The 24,150-nt window shown below is 50.1% G+C and overlaps 1 protein-coding gene across 1 annotated transcript; it reads right to left on the reverse strand.

Annotated features, from left to right (window-relative positions):
* Positions 1–1,962: 1,962 nt before the first annotated feature.
* LOC149999507 (L-gulonolactone oxidase-like) lies at positions 1,963–22,673 on the reverse strand. Its single transcript, XM_090290170.1, is given in 10 exon segments — positions 1,963–2,077; positions 3,865–4,017; positions 4,891–5,029; positions 10,129–10,357; positions 12,847–12,932; positions 12,935–13,003; positions 15,684–15,775; positions 18,864–18,958; positions 20,461–20,586; positions 22,443–22,673. Coding segments are annotated over 10 exon segments (1,335 nt in total).
* Between the last annotated feature and the right edge of the window lie 1,477 nt (positions 22,674–24,150).

The following is a 24,150-nucleotide window of genomic DNA, read 5'->3' on the forward strand; positions in this document are numbered from 1 at the left end:
TAATGAATTTTCTGTTTGCCTCTGAGATATTCTCAACACCACCCCCCACCCCCTCCCCAATCACAAAGCTCCTAGTTTACCACATTGCTCGCTGTGGGGTGGGGCAACAGTCGAGTGTGCACAGCTGCTCCTGCTGCCCGCACCACTGACGGCTCACTAGTGGTCAACAGCTGCCCTCAGCCTGCTCATGCTCTGTATATAAAACCACAGAGATGCACTGGCAGTATCCAGGGAGGATGCTCACTCTCTGCATTCAAACCTGTGTCCCATCACCTGCTCACCTGCCCGCAGTGCACGAGCTATTAGTCTTTAAAACAATACCCTGCAGTTACCTGGAGCACAGCATAACATTATCTACTGTGTGTGTGAGGGCATTCTTTTGTGCATGTCAAAAAAAAAAAAAAAATTAAAACAAACCAAAATTTTGATGATCCTGTGTAGGAATTTTCTGGAAATGCCTGGGACTTTCTTGACCTCTGAAAAGGCCTGCCATGTGGGGAAAATCCCATGTAAATTAAGGCCAGCCAGGCTCATGTACTTTTGCAGCTTTGCTCAGACACTGCCTTGCATTTTTTCCGTTTAGTGCATGGGTTCCTCAAGGACCCTTTGGGATTAGGGTCCTTGTAGATATTTTTCCAGTCTACACTCTATCCTTGGAACAGCTCCTGGCGTTGGTTTCATTTTAGAAATCAGAGACCTGCAGGTAAGATCTTCCTCGCAGGGAACCCAGAGACATCTCTGCTGAGTTAGAAACCTGCTGTGGCGTAGAGATCTCTTTCCTTCCAGCAGCTCCTCTAGTGCCTTCCCTGGGATTTGCTACCTTGCCTGCAGCGTTCATGGTCACTTGAGAGTTAAGGACTAGCAGCTGCGCACTCAAGGGGCCGCGGCTTCCGCCTGTGTACCCCGGCTGGGTCTGCACAGCCGCCACCAGAGGGCGCTCGAGGCCCTTTTCTGGGGGGGGACAGCGGACGCTGCCCTCCCTCCACCTACTCACCCCCCTTTATCTCTCCCCTGGGCCCAGCCAATGCAGGTGGCCAGGTTGACTTGGACAATATGGGGCTGGCTATGCCTATGTAGAGACACCTACAAGTGAAGTGAGAGGGCATCTGCCTTGGGCCTTTCAATGTACCACATCTTTGCATTTTGGGAGGCCGCCCTTTCTACTAAGCACCTGTGGAGTGTAGGGGCCAGGGGCCACCCCCAGGGGAGAAGCTGCCCACAGTTCACCTTTTCTACTTGGTGAAGTTTGCACGTCTCCTTTGGGTTTGTGGTTTCTCACCCCAAATTCAACTCTGAGAGACCCTCAGGGCGCCCACAGTCCCGATGCTGTGCTCTGATTAGTGTTGCTGGCATTTCAGCAGGGCTGCAAACAGGCACCCCTGGGGCGTGTGCCTGGGTGTGTGACAGCCCTACCCCCAAGCATGCAACACACGCATACACGCCCACATGCATGCATGCATGCACATGAATGCATATACCCATATGCATAGGTACATGCACACACATACACACACACACAGGCAGGCAGGAATGTACACATGTAATGTGGAGACCCAGACAAGAAGGAGGAAGCTCTTGGAAAGTAAAGAAGGAAGGTGTTAAAATGTATTACTAGACTCTCCATTCCCATTTCCATCAGACAGTGTGACAGTGGAGAGACCTCTGGCCCCAATTTTACTGCTAATTAATAAGTCCCATCACCTCTGAGAGACCTTCAGTTTCTTCTCTATTAAATTGGTTCTGTAAGAATAAAATAACAGAAGGAATTTCTCTGAAAACTCTAAGGGAATTACAATCACTGGGTTGTTAAAACATGAATGCAGAGGGAAGGGGGATATGGGTACGGTGGTGGAGTCCCACCTGCTCGGGACTTCCTCAACACCTTTTCCCAACATACCCCTTGGGCAGGCAGAGGAACAGAGGAACAGGGGGCGAGAGGCGCCCTCTGCTGGAACTCCTCACTCACAGCAGCTCCCTGGCTGACACCCACCGCGAGGTTCTCAGGGCCATGACTTTCTTCATGATGTTCTCATAGGCCAGCCAGTAGTCCAGCTGCGGCACGTCCTTGCTGTAGCGCCTGCGGGTAGGGCAGAAGGAAATGAGGTCCCTTGCCCGCTCAAACAGTCGGGCATAGTTATCTGGCACCTTCTCTGAGCCACACCCGGAACTTGGCAGGTGACAAGGAGATTAAGACCTGGTTTTGCCTGCAGGACATTGACAACAATGACTCAGAAACTTGAGGGCTTTTGCTTATTGCTCGACCCTAAGCATTTGGAAAAAGTTTGCATCCTCTCACTTATATTTCAATAGGCATCTGAAACTTATCATGAGTTTAAGTAATTTCAAAGGAATGTGTGTACATATGCACACAGTATATATTACATAATTATATAGTTATATATTTATAATTATAATTTTGGGATTTTTTTTTTCTGGATTCTGGAACACCCCTCCAGAACAGTGCATTCTTGAAGTGTCTGTTGGGAATCTTAAAAGCCTGGGGTTTTTATATGTTGAAGAAATATACCACATAAGATGCAGGCTGGGAAAGAGGTATGTTTTTCTTTTACAAAATATATTATTATATCATATATATATATATAATACACTACTTTAGATGTCATTTTGACAAAATCTAGGAATTTCAGCATCACCTCACTCAATGTACGGAAAGTGTGGCCACATTACCTAGTTGGTCGTTCCTCACTGCCCAACCCACCAGCCGAGTCAGACTTACTAACAGAAAAAGCATAAGTCAGAATTTTTAAAAACTAAAAAAAGAACCATGTTAAGATGCATTCCCATGGCAACATTTTCATTTCTGAAGTTGAAGTCACTAGTAGAGAGAAGAGAAACAAGCAAGCAGACAGATAAGGTCTGACCTTGCCACGTTTGTCCCTGCCTGAAATAAGCTGTCGCCCCATGGGTGCGTCTTTCAGAACCTCTCTTTTCTGGATTCTAGGACCACCCTCCAAGACAGTGCATTCTTGAATTGTCCCTTGGGCAGCCTATATGTCTGGTTCTTTTATATGCTGGAGAAATACACCATATAAGATTCAGACTATATAAACACCTGTGAGAGGTGTTTCTTCTGCACAGAGAAGGGCTGCTATCAATGAGAGACAGAAAAGAGGCAGAAGGAAGACACAGTTCAGCAGGGAATTTTGGAAAAGGTGAACTTCTTAAACTATGCCTGTCCATAAGCCTCATACTGGAGACCACTGCATAACTAAGAACAAGGTCAGGCAGTTGTGGGTGGTGGGTGTCAGCACAGTGCCTGGTAGATCCTCTTTTCTGCTGAACTTAAACCTGGCTTCTGAATCCTTCTCAACACAGCATTTGAGGCTATCAGAACCATTGATTAGAGTAGGTACATGAGATGGTATGTATTTGTCATCCCATGATTTCAGCTTTACCAATGGCAGCTGTAACATTGCTTATTAATTAATGTTAATCATTGTATAATATAATGTAGGCTAGAAATGGTAGATATCATAAGAGTATAAAGAGAAAGAGCTAAAGGAGAGAGACTATTTTTTTTAGGGCAAGAGAGTGTAAGGGAGGGAGAAAAAGGAGAGAAACATCCATAAGTTGCCTCCCTGAGGACCTGACCAGGGACTAAACCTGCAACCTAGGCCTGTGCCTTAACCAGGAATCAAACCAGCGACCTTGCGCTTTGCAGATGTCGCCCAACCAACTTGCCACACTGGTCAGGGCAATAGACTGTTTTCTGCTGCCAAGATCCAGAGAAGTCTTCCTGGAGAAGATGGCATTGGAAGTGGCCTTGGAAGATGGGGAAAGAGAGGGGTCCTTTTGAAATTGAGAGCCTGGATTCCCACCCCACTACCACCCTTCTTGGTAAACCGGTCACCTGTACAAAATGATGTCTGGAAGCAAGGGCTCAGCAGGATGTCATCCCACCGGGTGAAGCACACTTCCATGGTGAAGTGGGCCACCACCTTGGGGTGGGCCTCCAGCATGGCCTTCAGCTCCAGCAGTGCCTCCTTGATCTTCTCTCTGCGCTCAGCCTACGGGGACAGAACAGGACCTCAATAAGGGACCTCTGGGAGTTATCACATGAGACTCTGCATGGCCTCCTGCCTGAGCGGGGCACAGCCTCCCTTGGCTGTGCCTGGCGACAGGGACTCCCAGCCCCTAAGGAGGCATGTTCCTCACGACTGCTCTCCAAGTCCTCCTCATGGAAGCAAAGCCCCGTGAATGGTCCCCCTAGGATCTACCTACTGCCCGTGGCTCAGTCCCAGGGGCCGCCGGAGCAGGGGCTCTCCTTGGGTCTCTGGCCACAGCTCTCCCACAGCCCCAACCTCCTCGCCTTCAGACAGAGTAGCCACTCTCACTCTCATACTCCTGCTTTGTCTAATATTCCCACTGGAGAGTCTGGTAGCCCCGGCCCTCAGACACAGTGACAGAGGCATCCCCTAAGCATTGGGTACCACCTCTGCTTTTCCTGGACAGATGTAAATGGAGGGGGAAATTGGTTACAGACCTAGCCTGGGTTCTTGTTGGGTTCTGCTTCTTCCAAAGCAGAGCACTGGCCCCTAGCATACTGACCCAGGGCCTGAACACAGGGGACAGTCTTTCGTAGAACGAGAAACTGGTCAGGAAGCCACGTGCTCCAAGCCCAAGCTTGCTGTCACCTGGCCTCATGGCTGGAGAGGGGACAATGGAGAGAACAGGGTGGGGGATTCCATGACTGGTTTTCCCTGAGAGGCAGAATGGCCTGGAACATGGGCATCGGAAGGAGACCCAGAGCCTCCAGTTTGCCCCCAACTAATACAGGGGAGACCTGGGGACCTGGTTGGCTGTCCATGTGCTAGGACTGTGGTAAGAACTGAAGGGAATCTCTTTAGCATTGGCCCACTCAGTCCCTACCTGGGGATGGCCCAGTCCTGGACATGCTGCTTGAAGCGATACTTGTAGGTGAGGAGCTTGTGGGTGAGGTTGCTGCTCTCCTTCTTCCCAGGGAATAGGAGGCAGAAGAAATGATTGATCCAGTGCACAAGGCCCCATGCTGGAGGGACAGGGCGGAAGGGGGCATAATAACTATATTATCCTGCATTTAGTGAAGGCCAGCTGTATGTCAGGCACTGGGCTGAGTTCTTAACCAACCAGGGCCTCATTTTGACACACGCTGCTACCTGCACTTATCTATAGCTTGGAAATTTTCAGGGACTGCATATATTGCTCTAACTTATCCTCTCCACAGCTGCACAGGAGTCCAGTTATGGAGGGCCCACATTTATCCCCCACTCCCCTATTAAGGAAAGGTTGTTTTCAGTGTTTTTTTTTTTTTTTCTTTTGCATTAATTGGGGTTAAAACCACAGAACATAAAATTTACCATCTTAACCATTTTCAGGTGTATTGTTTGGTAGTGTTAACTATATTCACATTGTTGTGCACTGGATCTCCAGAATCTCACCAAACTGAACCTCTGTCCCATTAAACAACAGCTCCCATTTCTGCCTCCCTCCAGCCCCTGGCAACCGCAATTCTACTTTCTGCCTCTGTGAATTTGACAACTCTAGGGACCTCAAGTAAGTGGAATCATACAGTGTTTGTCCTTTTGTGACTGACTTATTTCACTTCGCATAATGTCTTCAAAGTTTATTCATGTCGTAGCAGGTGTCGGAATTCCTTTCCCTTTTAAAGGCTGAACAATATTCCATAGTATGAATATGCCACATTTCGTTTATCTATTCATCTGTTGGATACTTGGGTTGCTTCCTCCTTTGGGCTATTGTAAATAACGCTGCTGTAAACATGAGTGTGCAAATATGTATCTCTTTGAGACTGTGCTTTCAGTCCTTTTAAATATGTACTCCGAAGGGGATTGCTGGATCCTATGGTAGTTCTACTTCTAACTTCTAACTTTCTGAGGAGCCTCCATACTCTCTTCCACGTGGATGCGCCATCTTTTACCTTCATATCAGCAGTGTCCAAGGGTCCAGTTTCCCCACAGCCTCGCCGGCCCTTGCTGTTTGTTTTCGGTGCTTTGCTACCATGTGCCACACTACATACAGCAACTACCTCTGTGCTTGTCCTGACCAGATTGCTGGGACACAGGGCAAGTCACATTTTCATTTCAGCAGGTAGCTGCCAGATTAATTTCAATGAGGACTGCAGTAATTCACTCTCCTCTACACCTGGCCATCCTGAGAATCTTTCATTGTTTTAAGTGGCCAGTGGGGGCCAGTGTTGGAGGAAGGGGTCTCAGCTTACAGGCTCTTGTCTCTGAAAATGATGCTAGAACCACCTAAGGAATTGCAAAGGGAGGGCTCTGTGATTTGGGGGCCAGGAAGGAGCTGTCACGTGGTTTCTTGCTCCTACTCACCAAGTCATGTTTTTCAAAATCTATACTTATACACACACATAGACGCACACACACATACGCGAAAGTTATTTTTTTCATTTTCATAAAAGAACTTAATGTTCACTGTAGATATGTTAGAAAGCCAAGGTGACAAGCCAGCCCTCTCCACACTGTGCAGTGGCAAACCTAAGGCCTTTGGAACCTGCCCGAGAGGAGGGGAGGGAGGAAAAGGGAGCTGCTGTGGGGCCTGCTCACTGCATGCCCTGGGTGGGGTGCACTGTCCAACATTTGTATCTGCTTTTGATGAATGGGTCACTACAGCAGAGATTCCAGCAGGTCTGCCTGACACCCCAAAGTCCACGCCTTCCACTATATTGCACGCACTTGAGACCCAGGGACACAAGATGAAATCCTTCACCCAGGAGGTGGAACAACCAAGTCTGTGTCCTTGAATGTGTGACTTAATCTGCCCGTTAAGAGCCAAGACCTTCATGCTGCAGGCTGTAAACGGAGAAGCCAAACAACAGCCTCCAAGAGGGCCAACTTCAGTTGTGCAAGTAGGGGCTTTTGGGACAAGGTCAAGGGTGAGCCGGATCTGGCAGTGGCCAACACAGGCACAAGTCCAGAGGCTCACTGCAGGACAGCTGGGCAGAGGGCTGTCTGGTCACCCCACTCGTGAACTTGGCTCCTGCCAGCTGCATCTCCAGCCTCTCCTGGAGTCACTGGAGACTTCTAGTAACAAGGCTCAATCTGGCTCTACGGTTTTCTCAATCTGTTTAAGTGCAAATGGGCTGACTGCTTTGAGATCTATAGGCCTGGATCCCCATTGCAAAGCTAGGCCTATTTCTCTGGATTTACTCTCCCCTCCCTCCCTGCAAGTGGCCTCTGCCCAGAGGCTCACTGGCTACATTCCCTTCCCACAGGCCTATCCCTCGTCCCATCCCTGGAATCTCATCGTCTGCCATAAATCCATCCCAATTGCTCAGAGAACCTCGTGTGGGGTTACAGATAACACCAGTGAGGCCAGGGCCTCATGTTCTTCCATGTAGGTTGGCCACAAAGAGCCTTCATGTGTGTTTGTGAAAAGGCAAGCAAGTGATGTCTAGTGAACACCCACCCCTCATGCAGACTTGACCAAATCCCCCAATAACCCAGTTGTTACTACCAGTTACTACACAGTTCAGAGACTAGGTGATTTACTCTGAGTCACACAGCAGGCGAATGAAGGGGCAAGGATCAGAGACCAGGTTCACTTGAGTCCATAGTTCATTCTCCTCCTATGGTCCCAAGGTGCCTGAGTTTCCAGGGACTCAGCTACAGATACACGCTGCAGGACCAGGGTGGGGAGGAAGATGTGGTCCCTCTAAAGGAAGATGCTCTCTGGTGTCCTAGAAGCCAGCCTGGCTAAGGCGGGGCTTCCACTGGCCCAGGGCACAGGCTGTGCTAATCATAGGAGCTGAGCTGCGCCCAGGTCCTGGCTCACCCTCCAGGGACCTGTTCCTCACAGATAGCCTGCCTCTGTGTCCTGGTCAGCTATGGCCACCACCGTTTCCCCAGTGGTGACCTCTACTGAACTCTTAAAGGACAGGGACCAAGCTTTTTGGCTGGCATTTCTTAACACAAGTATCCGTGGGCTTCCTCTAGATGCCAGACACTGGGGACTAAGTGTGATAGAACTGACAGGGTTCCTCCCCTCAGAGAGGGACACTGACTCTTCCTGTGAGGCCCACTAAGCCACCAGTTAGCCAGCCTATCATTTGCCTTTCACTCCTGCCCCCTCAGGGACACAGCCCAGCTGCAGAGAGGAGGCTGGGTGGAGGCAGTTTCTGGAAGCCACTCTGGCAGAGCCACTCGTGCTGGGCTCAGAGGCTGTGGAGGTCTCAGGTGCCATGAGATTTCTTTGAAAGCTCATGGATTTACATTCCCCAGACACAGGCACAGAAAGCTGCCAAGCTGCTGTGATGGGTGCTGGAGAGAAAGCCTGGCAAGGCATTTCCCCCTGTCACCCCCAACCCGTAATCTGAGGGAGTGACGGTGCCAGGCAAGGCTTGCTCCCTGCTCCTCGTCCTTCCCCTGTCCAGACTCAGGTAGGCACATCTTGCCCCTCACTTTCCTAACACCTTCCAGACACTTAGTCCTCTTCCTAGTTTGGTGTCTACTCCTAAATGTGCCCCCCACCCCTGACGCCACCTATAACTCTCCTACCTTGGTGAGCAGCCCCGAAGGAAGGGGCCCACTCTTCCCAGGTGCTTGGATTCAGACCTAAATTGCCAACAGCCCTAGCCACGCCCACAGCTGCCATGGACACCAGCCAGTTCCCCAGTTCCTGTTGTCAGCGCCTCTTTTGATGGGTTTTTATACCTTACAGTACGGAAGGATTTCTTAGACACAAAATTCCCAAAGACCAAAGACTAGATGAATACATTTGACTGTATCAAAATTAAATACGGCTACACACCACAAAACACCATAAAAATCAAAGACAAGACACAAACAGGGACAATATGTTGCACCCATGTAACCAGCAAAGGCCGAGTGCCCAAAATGTAGGTAAATAAAACTTTACAAAATAGTAAGGAAAAACACCCTATTTTTAAAAATGGCAAAATACATAAATTGGTACTTCACAGAGGAGAAATTTGAAGGATCAATAGCTGAAAAGCTGTGCAACTTCATGACTAATCAGGGAAATAAGAATCAAAAACCACAAGGAGATACCATGTAATATATGTCACACGGAAATTTAAAAGCCTGACAACTCCCATTTAGGCCAGTTCATAACACACAGAGGACCTCACAGCACCTGGGGGGTTAACCTGGTATAACAACTTTGGGGAACAATTTGATCTGAAGATGTGTTTACTTGATGGCCCAGGAACTCCATTTCTGCGTATATACTCAGGACAAATAAATAAATACCTAAGTAGCACCAGGAGCGATATTCTAGAATGCTCACAGCAGCGCTGTCTGTAATGGCAAAGAACCCTGGAAACAACTCAAATATCCATGAGCAAAGGATGGATAAATATATTGCGGTAAATAAATACAGTGAAAAACAAATAATTAGAGCTCTCCATATCAACAAGGATAACTATCACTATCAAAGCTGAACTACCAAATTTATTATTTCAGGATTCATAAAACTGTAGTATAAATAAAAGCAAGAGAATGAAGTTCAGGGTGGTGGCCACTTCTTGGGGAGTTCCACCAAGAGAACTCCAATTGTACTAGTGTTGTGCCATTTCTTAAGCTGGTAGTGAGTACAACCGAAAGCCTCAATTCCCAGTGGCACGGTCAAATCCCATGCCCCACCCCCTTTCATTTTATGCTTGTGTGTGTATGGATGGATGGATGAATTTTGTATAAGACAAAGACAAGCCCATGAGCCAGATGTCCAGCTATCACCCTTCATGACCCACACTAGCCCCTTACAGAGAGCAGGTGTCATGGCCTTTGCCTGGCTTGTCCCCTCAACAATCATCCTAAGTGATGGCTTTGTTTTCTTTTGCTGAGAAGTTTTCTTTTATTAAGGACATGGGAGAGACAAAACTATCTCTTTCTTCACCTACATGGCTGGGGGTGTTGGAGGGAAGGTTGGGTGTATTAGACGGTTTCTGGGGTCCAGCCCAGCTGTCTAGGCTTCTGTTTTATCCTATCCTGTCCTGCCCAAACTTCTGTTCCCTAACCTCATCTCTATGTGTCCTTACCCACAGACACATTGGACCCTCACTGGGCCCACCTTCCCTCTTCCTTCCGCCCTCTGGTCTTTTCTGTTTCTCCTCATGCTCAGTGTGCTCACCCTGCTTTCCTCCTAGACTGACGTCCCACTGGCCATCAGGAAGACAACAAGCATCAGCCAACCTGAAGAATGTGTGGGGACTGGGAGCTGTGCATGGGGATGGGAGTGATGCCCATGCTGCCTTGGTGGTGTGGTCCTGGTAGTTGAGGCTGACGTTTTCACTGTGTGGGAACCAGAGGAAGTGGAAGTATTCGGATCTCTTCCAATGGCTGTCCTGGTTGTCAAGAACCTGACCTCAGCAGAAGGAAAGAGGAAAGATTGTGCTGGTCACAGAATGATAGCTATGGGGGAGGGTCCTAGAAGTCAGGACCTAGGGTGTACCTCAGCTTCTCTGCATCAAAAGGAAATACTTAAAATTGTCCTAACATTGCCAACTGGCGTGTCTTATAATATGCTGGACATTAAATTGATACTTCCATGTTGACTTAACCGAGTAACTTAGAGAATAGAAATAACTTCTTCTCCTTTTTTTTTTAAGAGACTACATTTTATCCTTATCAATGTATAGGTGTTAAGTAAAAATAAATAAATTATTTTTTTGCCTTTTTATTTGTTGTTCTTTTACAGTTATCCCAGTTTTTCTCTCGTTGTTCTCCCCTGCCCAACCGACAGCATGGATGAAAGTGGAAAGTATCATGCTAAGTGAATAAGCCAGGAGGTGAATGTCGAATAGAAATGATTTCTTAGTTGTCCTGGCTTAACAATTCCTAGCTACAGGAGTTTGGGCAAGTCACCTAAATTCTTCATGTCTCGATTTCTCCATCTGTAAAATGGTCCAGATGACATTTTGTGCCTCCTGCCCCAGCATCTATCACTTCTTGTCCTCCCTGCATTGGAGAACAAGGCATATCCACCTCTCCCAAGATAAATTTTAAGCTTCTGGAAGCACGAGCCATGCCTGATCTAGCTCTGTACCCTCCAGGTTCCCTAACTCAGTACCGAGCAATCACTGAATGATAGATAGAGCCACCCCATGCCTCATCCCATTGTGAATTAAACTCTCTCCCTAGGACCCACAAACAGTTCTTTCTGGAGAAGGATAGTCTCTGGGATCATGGATTTTCATGGATCTGACTTGTGTTTCTGGGAACACTGTCAAAGGTGTCTCAGCCCCAGAGGAACCTCTTCCAAGAAGTAGAGAAGAAAAAGGCCAAGAATAGCAGAGCCATGAGGGCTGAAGGAAAATCAGTCTTCACAGTGGGTACTCAGAACAGAATTCTGTGGTTCTGGGGAGAGCCCACAGAGGGGCACAGGCAGCATGCTGGCACCAGGCAGAACGTAGAAGGCTTTTTGAACCCTGCTTAGAATAAACAGAGGTCTAGATCAGCCCCTCAGCTCAGTCTGGGGGCTGTGACTGGTTGAGGCAGGCCCCGGGCAGGCCCCAGGAAGTCAGATGCACCCACCCCACCCTTATGGGGGTCCTGGCTTAGCCATACCTTGTCCCTGCCAAACAACTCCATGAAGTGTCCTTGTCCTGAGCTTATCTTACCTTCCTGGCCAAAGCAGCAGGCAGCTCCTTTGCCAGCACTGGCTTAGGCAGGCTTGGTTGGCATTGGTCCTTTAGAAATCCAAGCCGAGTGCCCTAGAGCTGTGGAATCACTCTGCCAGCCTTCAACTGTGAGTTCTGGGGAATGTTTCACCAAGCACCGTACCTCTGAGTAGGGAGCCTTCTGTATTTCAGGCCTTTGCCTTGTGGTTTATAATGCATTAAAAATTCTTTTGGTAGGGATTTCAGAGCAGGTTCTAGATAACACATTTTCCATTTATGACTGACTATGTGTCATAAATAGGGGGTATATTTTAGTACTGAATTAGACACTTTGTGTATCTGATTTAATCCTCAGATTTGATACTTTAAAGAAGACATTATTAACTCTCTTTTTAAATGGGGAAACAAAGTCTCAGCAAGGTTAAGTGACTGGCTCAAGGTCACAGCTTGGAAGTGGCAGAGCCAGCATTTAAGACAAGGTCAATCTGATCCCAAATCCCACCTTAAGCCTGAAGGGTCAGTAGTGCTCACATCACTGCCAACTTTGTGCAGAGGGTCTACTAATATTAAATAATAACTCCAAGGAATGTAGAAACATAAAATTGATTCCTATAGCCTAGTGATTACTAGGGATAGATCCAAGGCTGTCAGGCATTTCAGGACTGCTGAATATGCATCCATCCATCCATCCACTCAATCATCCACACACCCACCCATCCATCCATTTATCCATCAACCCACTCATCCATCCACTCCTCCAGCCAGCCAGCCAACATGGGTTTTCATTCATCCAGAGAACACTGCTATCAATCAGAAGCCAGCCTATCTGCTTCCCCCTACCAACACCTACATCCAAATCCTTAGGCACACAGCAAGCCTGAAAGTTAGTCCACCCACCTTGCTGTGAAGAAACCATTATAAAGGAAATCCTGGACATATCCTATGGCTCAGGGCAGTCGAGAGTCAATGCCTTCCAAGGAGCAGTCAGCTCATGTGGGCACCATATCTCCCATGGCAAGTCTCTACCCAACCTCCTTGCTTGCCCTCCTCTACCCACCTCCCCCAATTCCTCTGAGCTTCACTGACATGGGGCCAAGGAGGAGCTGGTGAGGTCAGTCCATCCAGGGGGCCTGCAGAGTCACAAGGGGCTGTCAGTGGAGCCTGGCCCGCCTGTCAACGTTCTCTGTTTATTTTCTGAGGCTGAATGGTGGCAAGCAAGGGCCCAGTACCGCTCTCAGGGTGGAGGGGAAGGAGGGCTCCTGCAAGTGGAACCAAGGCTCACACTGCAGGGTGATGGTGAGGATGACTCTAAGGTAACCTCTGTATTGCTGGACTCAGAGCGTTCCAGAATGGCCCTGCCGGCCACCATCAGGGTCAGCACCACCTCTTGGCAGTAGGGGAAGGAAGAGCCATACTTCAGAATCCCAGTGGGCATTTCCCCATCCCGGTGGGCATTTCCGCACACAGTTTGGACGAAGCCCTCACTTTCCTGTTGGTCCTTGGAAGTGAGGCCAGGTACCACCTGTTCCCACAAGATCACTGTCATCTGGCCAAAGGGAACTTTGCCACGTGGGTCTAGAGTCACAGACTGAGGGGAGTCTCAGTCTTGGGGGAGGAAGAAAGGGGGAGTGGGGAAAGGGAGGCTATGTGTGAGTGGCATCCGCTCTCAGCAGGAAGGGGGACATCCATCTCATGAGGTTCCATGGGACCCCCAAGGCTTGTCCTTCCTTGGCTGGCTTGGTCATTCTCTGGGCATCACAGTTGGGATACAGCAAGCTTCTCTGTTGCCAGCAGGAGGCCTGTGGGAGACCGATCTGTATGGTATTGGAAACTGTGGCCACTGCTTTGACCCAGGAACAGCATGTGGGCCCATAAGCCTAAAAACAGCTGGTTAGCATGCCCCAATGGTCACACTACTGATCACACTCTCCAGAGGATCTTTAAAAAAGGCTAAGAATGCAATGTGCTCTCTGACCCTAGTGAAGCCTGCTCTGTCTGCTCTGCTTTGTAGAACTCCAAATCTATACCCACGCAATGTTGAATTCGGGGAGTGTAGCCTAAACTTTCACAATGGACTCTGGTCCTGAAGGTCTGAACCCCTTATCACTATATGTTGATTTATGTTTCTCTTTGTCCTTCCTAAAGATAATTAGGAAGAGGGCTGCCTCCTCAAGTCATGTATTTCTGCAGGTAGCCAAGCTAATAGAAACTTGGACCCAGGGACGATCTGACAATGTCCTCCACCAAGAGGCACTCCCCTTCTCTTTCCTCAGACACTTCGTCTCTGGGTCAGTCATTTCATCTGCATCAGGGATTTGCGGGACAGGTACCCCACAGAGGCCCAAGGTAAGACTGGGCTCTAAAGAGTGTGAGGTCCTGGGTGCAGTACCTTGCGGAGGCAAAGGGAGGGTGTGCGTGTGTCTGGGGTAGGACTATCTCTGCAGCCCGGGCACCAGCAGCCGCCTCTGCCTGTTGCTCTTCCTGGGTACCACCTCTGCCAAGCTGAGCCCATCCCCCCATTGGTGACCCACCCTCCTCAGGAACCAGATTCTCCTACATAGCCGCACCCGGCCAGAAACCTCTGGGTTCCTACAAAGAATAGGACGCTTGTTGGAAACAGATGCTTAGCTCTAGAATCTTCCCCCTTTGCCCTCATTTCCAGAGGAATCTTCTTTCATTGCCTGTTTAAGCACATCTCCACACTCCACCACCTGCTAATTTGGATGGAAATTGCTTTTGACATGTGTAGTTGGTGGCTGGGCACTCAGGGTGAGAGAACTGATAAAGCTGAACTAATTCTGATTCATAGCGACCATGACCAGGGAGGAAAAATTGGCAGAAATGGGACACAGTGGGAGTGAGGGCATCAGAATGATTTTTATAAAAAACAGATTTTGTGTAAGATCTGGAGCAGTGAATGAGAGCTGGCTAGTGATAAACTTCAGCAGAGTCCAGCAATGAATAAAAATTAGGCCCTGATTTACTAGCTGTGTTACTTAACCTGTTTCCTCACCTGTAAAATTAGGATAACTGTCTCAGAGTGTGTGAAGCATCAAGATAAGTGCCTGGTGTACAGTGGATATTAAAGATATCAGCCCTCACCCCTTGCTCCCTGCCATTTGGCACAATGTGTGAAATACAACAGTGGGGTCTTCCACCTCTGTCCAAAGGCTAGTTCTGCTCAGCTGGGCTTCCTAAGAGAAGCGGCTTGTACTTCTCATGTACATTTTGATTTGTGGCCACTCAGAATTATTTTCATACTCTGCTGATCCTTTTGAGAAACTGAGGCAATCAACGTGATACCAGCCCTAGATAGTCCACTAGGACCGTAGCCAGATCTGGGGTGGTGGATGCTATTGTGCTGTTCATCACTCACCATTACCACTGGACCCTCTTGGGCAGTGAAGCCAGCTCTGAGAGGGTAATGGCGTGTCCATCTGGGGCTCTGAGTATCTGGGAACCAGGTCCCACAAAATCTATTATGCTTTGGCTGCAACAGCTCTTACCTATGGGCGGACTGATTAACATGGGACCCTCAGTCTTTCCCTCAGTGCTTGTTGGGGGCAGGTTTTGAACTCAAGTCTAAGTCCAGAATCTATGCTTGTAACTAGGTGCCCAAACTGGACTTCTGAGCAGTTTAAAACACGCTTTTCTTTGAAGGTCAGGTGTGGGTCTAGGCCCATATGTGCTGTGCTCCAACCCATGCAGCCCTGGCTTCTGTCCTGGCCCTTCCCCGACTTGCTACCCTGGAAAGGCCTCCTGCCCTGCCTGGCTCCAGATTTGAATGGGGATAGAACTCCTTTCCCTTCTTGCCCTTTTCCACAGGGAGGCCAGGAGGCTCCTGAGTGGCAGAGGTGTATCACCATGCACAAGGGCTCCTTCGTCACTTGTGTCTGTCAGGGACAATGAGGTTTAGAGAAGGAGATGATGTCCCTAGAAGGCACCTGCCAAGTCTCCATCAGAGGGAGAGACCTCGGATGGCTCTCAACCCCACACAGAGATGAACAAACACACTGAGGACCATGTGAGTTCCCAGGAGTCAGGGAGTGCAGATATGCAAGTGGACTCTGAGTTGCCGGGATATAGTGTGCAATCCCCATGTTATGCATTCCAAACCCAATGACGCCATTTGCAGTCACGTCTGACATGGCTCCCAGGCTGGGCTCAGTAAGAGGGAGGAGAGAAACCCAAGGGACCAGTTAGGCTTCTCAGGGACAATGAACCCTCGGGTGTGGTGTGAGGCCCCTTGGAGCAGAGGAGAGGGGAGGCCTGCCTGGCTCTGGGGTTTTCATAGCCTAGAACATTCTTTTCCTCTGTCCTCCATCTGTCCACAATATCTTCTCCACCAAACCAAGGCCCCGATGATCCTGCTAAGACTTCTCTAGCCCCAGCCTATCAAGGCCTGGAAGTCTTGGGGGGACCCGGTTCAAATGGCACATGGAGAGGCCCCAGGCAGGCCGAGGAGGCAGAGCCTGCCTGAGCCTTGAGGGAAAAGGAGGAGACCAAGTCACAACCCACTCAGAAACCTTCAGGGCTCCTTGGCACTCCAGAATAGAGCCCGCCTTCTGTAGCCCAGGACCAGATTCCTAAAGGGGGGCGGTGCCCAGGACCCCTCCAGAGGTGTGGACTCTGGGGGCAGAAATTAGAAAGATGTGCCCAGATTTCAGGGTCAAGGAAAAAAGAGCAGGTCAGGAGTATAAAAGGCTTCCTTCTCAGGAACTTCCTCTGAGACAGCCCAGTACTAGCCTAAAGGAGATGGAAGCCAATACTTATTGAAAGTCCACTGGATGCCAAGGTAATCAGAGCCTTACCTGGTACACAGGAGTTTCACAATCAAGACATGGGCTTGGCATGTAGGGCCGCAGCTTTGACCGGACCTTGACCCTCAGCACAGAAGGGGCCCCAGGGCGGGTGGCTGGACGACACCAGCGCTCTGCTCTGCTTTCAGTGCAAGGCGACAATGACTAGAAGTCTAGCCTCATACTGTCCCGCAGGGCAAAGAGGTTTTCCTGGGGACTGTCCTGGCAGGACAGGAAGAGGATGGAAGAAACCAGAGCCTTTTCCAGTTGCCCCTGCCCCCATCCTGTGTATACTGTTGTCTCTGTCCCCGTTCACTGGACTACTTGGTGCCCTTGCCCCTTCTGAAAAGACCAGAATGTTAAGAGGTTTGTAGACATTCCGCCCTAGGGAAGCATGGAAAGGCCTGAGCACAGAGATGTCATCACAGAACTGTGTGTAATAGTGAAATACTGAGAACAACCCAAATGCCACAAACGGGGGTGGTTGATCCAGCTGCAATCCCTCTCCTCTCCTCTGTGAATGTACTAGGACGAAGAGTGATATAGAAGATGCTGGGACGATATTCAAAGAAATCAGCTGAATCAAGTGAGGCTCTCAGGGAGAAGGGCCTAGGAAGGAAGGAATAGACTTCGGCTCACAAGAAAGTGGAGGTATGAGGCTAAGGGGAAACATCCCTTCCGGAGGCCATGAAGTAAGGCATGGACCGAGCCAGGAAAATGGACCAGAATTGACATGATGGAGTACTTGCTAGGTGGGGCATCTCTGAGTCATTCAGTCCTCTGAGCTTCCCGATTTTAAAGACCCATTTTCTAGATGAGACCTCTGAGTCCCGGGAGGGCCAAGGAGCTTGAAAAAAGTTAGTGTGAGATGCAGATGAGATTTGCCCCCAGATTGTCTGCTTCTGGAGCTGGGGTCCTCATCGGGCTCACCACACAGTGGAGCCCTCTCGAACTTTGCTGCTGGTTTTTTTTTTTGGTAAAAGCCCCGTTGCCTCAGACCCTGTTCTTCATCCATCAGTGGGGTTATATCTCATCCTCACAGGGTTGGTGTGACAATGAAATGAGATGGTATGTCAAGCACTCAGTATGTGGTCTAACACAGCTCTGCCCTTCCCCACAGCCACCCAGCCACTCCTTATGTCCCCAGAGCATCCTTGGAGCCGTAGACTTAGGCAGCCACTGGGACACAGGACGGGACAGCCTGACTACTTCTGAGTGGCAGATGAGCCCCATGCCGGCAGTCACTTGAGGGGAACTGGGTCTCCAGGGAGGACAGAGATGCTTCTGGGTGCGGAAGCTAATACTTGTAACTAATAGAATATGTCTCCTCCTGTTGTCATTAGTCACAGACTTTGAACCACTATCTGCTCATAGGGCCCTGCACACCCCATGCCTCTTCTCTCTCCTGGCTTCTCTCTCTGTTCTGGTTCCTACCTAGTCATCTTTTAGCACTCAACCCATGGGCCCCTCCTACAGGGAGCCTGCCCTGATTCCCATCCCCTCACAGATTCCCCTGTCTGCAAAGGCTGACCCTTGGAGCCCCACAGTGCCCTGAACCCTTCTCTGACTTTGAACCTATTTTTCTGCATAATGCTTGTCACTTTGGCTGTCCATCTGCCCGCATGGTGAGAGCTCCTTGAAGGAGGGTCTGGTCTTTTTTAGTAACCTTTGCCTCTTCGGGACTTGAACAAGATCTGCCCAGAGCAGACACTCCATAAATGTTTGTGTTGCCTTGTGCCTTGGACAGGCAGGAGCAAAATGGTTTCCAGAGTGACAGGTAGAGCAATGGCCCAGGGCCTGGGATAAGAATGCTGGAGTGAATGGATCACCCATGCTTGAAGACCAACCACAAGCTTACACGGAGGTAATTTTTAGCTGCAAAAAGGTTGTTGCCCCTATTATCCAAAATACCTTTGTCACCTGTTTCTAATGGTTGAAATCCCACAGTTAGATGTTCACTCCTTTGGCTGTGTTTGGCTACTGTTTGCATAGAAATCTCCTGATCTTAAACCTGAGCAATCACTTTGTCTTTGGACAAAGACAAGTGAAGCCACAGATGGATATACCAGGAAGCCCTGTGGCTCTACCAGCATGCTCTTCTGTTCCTCTCATTGTTTATTTTGCATATCCTTCTGGTGAGGGTCTATATGGTTATTTGTTGCAAGCTTTAAGAAAGACTTTACCCATGGTTTTCCCACCCCTGTACAAGGCTGTTATTTAATCCTTAGCTAACCTCTGACCCGCTTCTATCTATGGTCACATAAAAGTCCCTGAACCCAAGGGAATGGGGAGATAGGTACCTACAAGGGTAAAACAGGGGTCCTTAGGGTACACTCTGGGAAGTGCTCTTCTCTGGCTTCTGCCAGATCCTGAGTGTCTGGCTGAGGCCAGGGCAGGGGGTGCACGGCAGCCCTGGCCCACCCGGGAATGGAGGAGATGGCCCTTATTTGGACAAGGCCAGGCCATGCTTATCCAGCTGTGGGCACAGGTCAGCCAGGAGGATGCCAGCCTCCACAGTAATCTGCTGCTTCTCCATGTCCACCTGCAAGAGGCCAGCACAGGCTTCGATGAGGGGAGCTGCACCCAGCCCTCACCCTGTGGCCAGGTTCCCTGTGAGTATGAGCATGTCTGTCCCCATCTGTGGTCAGCTCGAGCCACCTCCCGCTGCAAGCAGCCAAAGGGGCTATGGGCAGAGCTGGAGATTTGGGAATATTCTGCATTACCCTTTCTCTTCACAGGGGAAAGAGAAAAGAAGCAGGAAAGAGAAGGGATTTGCCCAAGGTCACTGGCAGGGCTGGGGCTAATGTTCTGGCCTCCTAGCTGCCACTGCTGCACTTTCCTCTGCCCTCTCCCCCCGGACGAGGAAGCTGGGATTCCTTGTACAGTTGTGCGGAGTCACCCACTAAGGAGCCCTACTCCTGTGGGGGCTTGACTTTGCTAGATAAAGTTTTTTAAACTCTCACTCGCTCTCACCTCGAGAGGACTTAGGCAAAGACGAGAACTGGACAGGGAGGGCGGGGAGATCTACCGTCTATTAAGCTCTTGCCATGGGCAAGAAGAGTGCTATGTCCTGAGATTCTCATGGCAGCCCCAGGAGGGAGGAAGAGTCTTCATTTCACAGAGAGGAGACTGAAGTTCAGGGACTTTAAGCCACTCACTCAAGGTCACGCAAACATCAGTGGGGAACTGAGATGAGAATCCACATCTGTGTGACCCCAAAGAACAAGCTTGTCCCAGGGACCCTGAAAACAGAGCTTGGCAAAATCAATTGCTGGAGCCCATCCTCACTAATTAGCAATCAGAGTTAATTACTGCCATGACTGATATCTTGACCAGAATGTTTTCTACGAGGTGGACACTGACACCCTGAACAAATAAGGCAACAGCAGAGGGGAACTCAGAACCTCTGTAGCAGGGCTGGGTGGAGAAAAGGTAGGTTATCTGGCAAAAATTACAGCTCAGGGGAGCTGGACCTGTCAAGTGAGAGTAGGAGTCCTGGTAACGTGCCAACATACAGCACTTCTGTCTGACCTTTGGACTCCCTGGCAGGCTCCTGAGGGGAACTAAGGGCTGGCTGAATTGCAAGGACAGTATCCCAGCCTAGGGCTGGTGTCAGACTCCTGAGTCTGTGCCCAGCTCTGTTGCTGATAGGCTGTGTGACCCTAAGCAAGTCACTCACCTTCTCTGATATTCAGTCTCCCTGTATGTAAAACCAATTAAGGCAAATCCTTCTGGATTTGTCATTGTGAATCCTCCTTTGGGGGCTTGACTTGCCATTCTTGTTCTAGAGAGAAGGCTCTGGCAGGAGAGAGGGGTGGACATCCTAGGGGCACACAGATCTGACAAGAGCCCTGAGCAAGCCCAGGGAGAGTTCTGGGGAGGGGGTGATCACTGGCAGGTCAAGAACTGGGGTGTCACTTTGGGACTCAAGGGCAGGGAAGGGATCAGGCCTAAGAGAAAAGGCTAAGGAGTTTCTGTCCAGGGTTTGGGATGGAGGCTGAGGCTGGTGGCTCACAGAGGCGGGCAGGAGGGGGCTGTGAGGACCTGGAGCATTCATTTCATCTTGCCCATGTGGAGCGTGAAGCCACAGGTGCAGGCAATGTCCGAGGGTGGGTGGTCACCGCCCAGCACCGTCACCCACTTGTTCTGCTGCCTGGCCATGGCCAGCACCTGCCAACACAATGCCTGAGTCAGCCCCAGCTCAAGCCTTTCTGCAGGAGCCTGGCACCCAGGTCAGGTGCCTCCAGGCCTCCATGGCTCCTGCCTGGCTAAAGGCTGCTGTGCAGGCACTCCAGGAAAGAGAGCCAAAGAAAGGGGCCAGGAGGTGAGCAGGAAGAAGACATGCTCATGTGGGGCTCCCGTGCACACTTCTGGCTGGAGGCTTTTCTGCAGGCAAACCTAACCACGTTCTCCAGCATAAAGCCTTTCAAGGGCACCCCGGTGCCTTCAGAGTAAGGCCCAGGCTCCTCATCTTGGCCCACACAGGCTTCAACTGCCTCCCAGGTTGGAAGGAAGGCTCCAGGGGCAGGGGCAGGGGCTTTATTTGATTTTGAACCTTCCATGTCTACTCTGGGACCAGCATGAGTAGAGAGCCTCTAATGATTGTTGAATGAATACATAAATTAATGCATCTCACTTAGATGAATCCACTCCCTTTCACCCAGCTAAAACATTTTCACTGGTCCATGGAACACTAATCTTCTAATTTAAACCACAGGAGTTTCATGAGCAAGTAAACATGCATTTACATGTTTAAAGCTACAGGTTCTACAATAAAGAAATCTGTTTAGCACCAACCTCCTCAAACTCCCTTGACACAGAACCTATTTTTATTTTCACTGGACCCTACCAGCCCTTTGGGGAAACGTTTGGCCTGCAACAGCCTCATCCTGTGACTAATTCACGCACAGGCCAGCACAGGACAGCGGTATTAGCTCCCCTCCAACTTCTTCCTGTGGCGCCTCAACACTCAAGGCCCTCCGATCCCTTCCCAGCCCCTCTGCCCCCTCTTCAAGGCTGTCCCCCTCTGCCCTCCACCGTGCTCGTCCTCTGTGCAGCCCTGTCTAGTGGGTCTGCCGGCATCCTCCTCCCTTCCCCGTGCTCACACCACCCTGCACCAGCTCCCTACTGAGCTCCCGTCCCCCGCCCCCCCCCGCCCCCCCCCCGCCCCCCAGGGCCCAGCGAATGAGCGCTTTTCCTCCACATAGCTTTTCCTGCCTGAGAGCTAGGGGCTTTGAACTCACACACTCCCTGGTGGAATCTCAGCTCAGACACTTACTGGGAGTCAGGAGTTAGGGTTTTATTCCGTAATCCACAGGAAGACTCAGAAGGCCTTTAAGCAAGGAAGTAGCCCAGTCCAACGTAGATGGTAAGAAAATCAGTTTTGCTGACTGTGGGAAGTACATTTGGGGGAGGAGAGAATAGAAGCAGGGAGATCAGGGACTAGGCTGTCATAGGTCCTGGAGGGTTTGAAAGAGTTGATGGCCTCGGCCCAGAGAGGCCAATGGTGCTGGAGAGGAGGAGATGGGTTCTGGAAAGTTCTGGGACCGGATTTGCTGATGTCAGATAAAGGTAAAGAAGGGGCAGTGACCTACCTCCTGGAGTCTGGTTTGAGCAACTGGATGCCCTTTACAGAGTTGGAGAAGATGGCAGATGGCCATAGAACAGGTTGAAGGCAATAATAACAATAAAACTAAAAGCATTTAAAATGTAGTTTGGGGCATACCAGTGTATAACATCTTTGAGACAGTCTACATTCAGAGAAGAGCTCTGAGATGGAAATGAACATCTGAGTCACCTGTGGGCTCAGGAAGTTGTCACGTGGCTGCTGAGTGGAACTGGGGCATGAAAGGAGGGCCAGGAGCCCTGGTCCTGACTGCACGGAGCCCTCACCTGGCCAGCAGTGCTGGGGTGGAAGTGGGGGGGTTCTTAGCCTGGGAAGTCAGGGTCACAGGGCCTGCTCTATAGGACCCAGATGAGCTGGCAAATCCAGAGGTGGGACATCCATCATGTACTAGAGCTGAGACAGACACTCACTCCTCCATGGATGTGGGCAGATGGTACATCTCCAGGAAACAGCCATAGGTCTTCACCCAGTTTTGGAATTTGACTCCTTTGTACCCATGAACTTGTGACAGTCGAAAAGCTGGATTACCACAAATATGTGGCCACGGGCCACTGACCTCCAACCCACTGTCCTGTTGTTGTAGAGATGGGAGGCTGGGGCTCTGAGCTGAGCCAGGCTCCTTCTCTGCCATTGTCACCTCTCAGGGCCATCAGGAGTATGAAACAGCTGTGTGTGGGCTTCTGCTATTATCTCCCTTGATCCCTCAAGGTCAGGTGGGCAGATCACACAGCAGACTTTGCCTGTTCTTAGAAACAGGGATGAGGTCAAGGTGAAGCCTGAGAAAGCAGGATGGGGCTCCTCTCTAAGGGACCCAGTAGAAAATATACTCTGGCTGAGCAGCGTGGTTAGGAAAGGGGCTGTGTGAGCTGGCCTGCTGGCCCAAGGACTTGGAAATACCTTCAGCTTTCCCACCAGGCTTCTCCAGAACAAAAGCGGCACATCTGGGAGACTCCACACCAGCCTTCCACGCCTCTAGGCCACAGCAAGAGTCCTGGGGGTAAAACTCCAATTTTTTGGATACTGGCTGTGTGATGAGCACTGTGTTGGGATCCTCCATATATCATATCTTATGTAGACCCTCTAATAATGCCACAAAATAGGTAATAGGATTCCCATTTTTAGGAGCAGAAACTGAGGCCCAGAGAGGTAAAGTAAACTCCACAAGCTCACACAGCAACTGAGGGCAGACACTGGAGTTCAGCCCAGGTCCTTATCTCCCATGCTGTCCCCAACACTCCAGTGCCTCCCTGGGGCCTCAAGTCCAATTCAAAAGGGTTCCCGTGGCTTTCCTTGTCCCCAGAATTTGCCTAATTTTGCTTTCCCACGTCCCACTCACGGCCCAGCTAGGGGAACCAGCCATTCTGTGTGGCCCTACTATGGCTCCAGCAGTGACTCAGTGGTCTTGGCTGACTCTGGCTTCTTCTGGGAACAGCAGAGCCCTGGGCAGCATGCAGAGGTGCAGCCGAGGGACTGAGGAGGCAGCACAGAGACCTCAGTACTCAGAGCTCACTCCAAAGGAGCTTTGAGGCCCATCAAGGGTGGGCACACAGGGCTGAGACAGGCTGTACCCACACAATCCTAGCTCAGCACTCCCACCCCCACCCACCCCCAGGCCCCAGGGCCACTCTCAGCAGCAAGCTGGAAGGGCAGAGTTCAAATGGTGGAAGCTGCCTGAGCTCCTATTCCAATTCTAGGCATTCTGGAGCCAAAGGACCCCTCAGCCTTGAAACTGGGTCCTTAATGCTATAAGTCAGGGGAGGCTATGACATGGGGGCCTGTGGGGGTATCAATGTTGGGGTCCCCTCAATGCACAACCTGCAAGGCTAAAATCTGCGTTCTTGGGTTAGTTCACTTACCAGAGCTGGGGGATGAATACGCTGAGGGGGAACAGAATTTGTCACCCCAAGATATGCCTTTTGGGATAGAGATTATTTTAAGCCGGTTATTTTTAAGAGAAGGAAGACTCAGGAAAAACCATTGGCCTTCCCCATAACTGCCTAAAAGAATGTGGACTGAGGATGTGCTCCAGGAAGGGAGCTACCAGCAGCAGTAGCTGTAGCTTAACATCAGCTAGGTGGGACCACAGGCGGAACCTGGCAAGGCCCATT

The sequence above is a fragment of the Furipterus horrens genome, unplaced genomic scaffold (assembly GCF_987537825.1).
Source record: "Furipterus horrens unplaced genomic scaffold, mFurHor1.1.pri manual_scaffold_10, whole genome shotgun sequence".
Lineage (NCBI taxonomy): Eukaryota > Metazoa > Chordata > Mammalia > Chiroptera > Furipteridae > Furipterus > Furipterus horrens.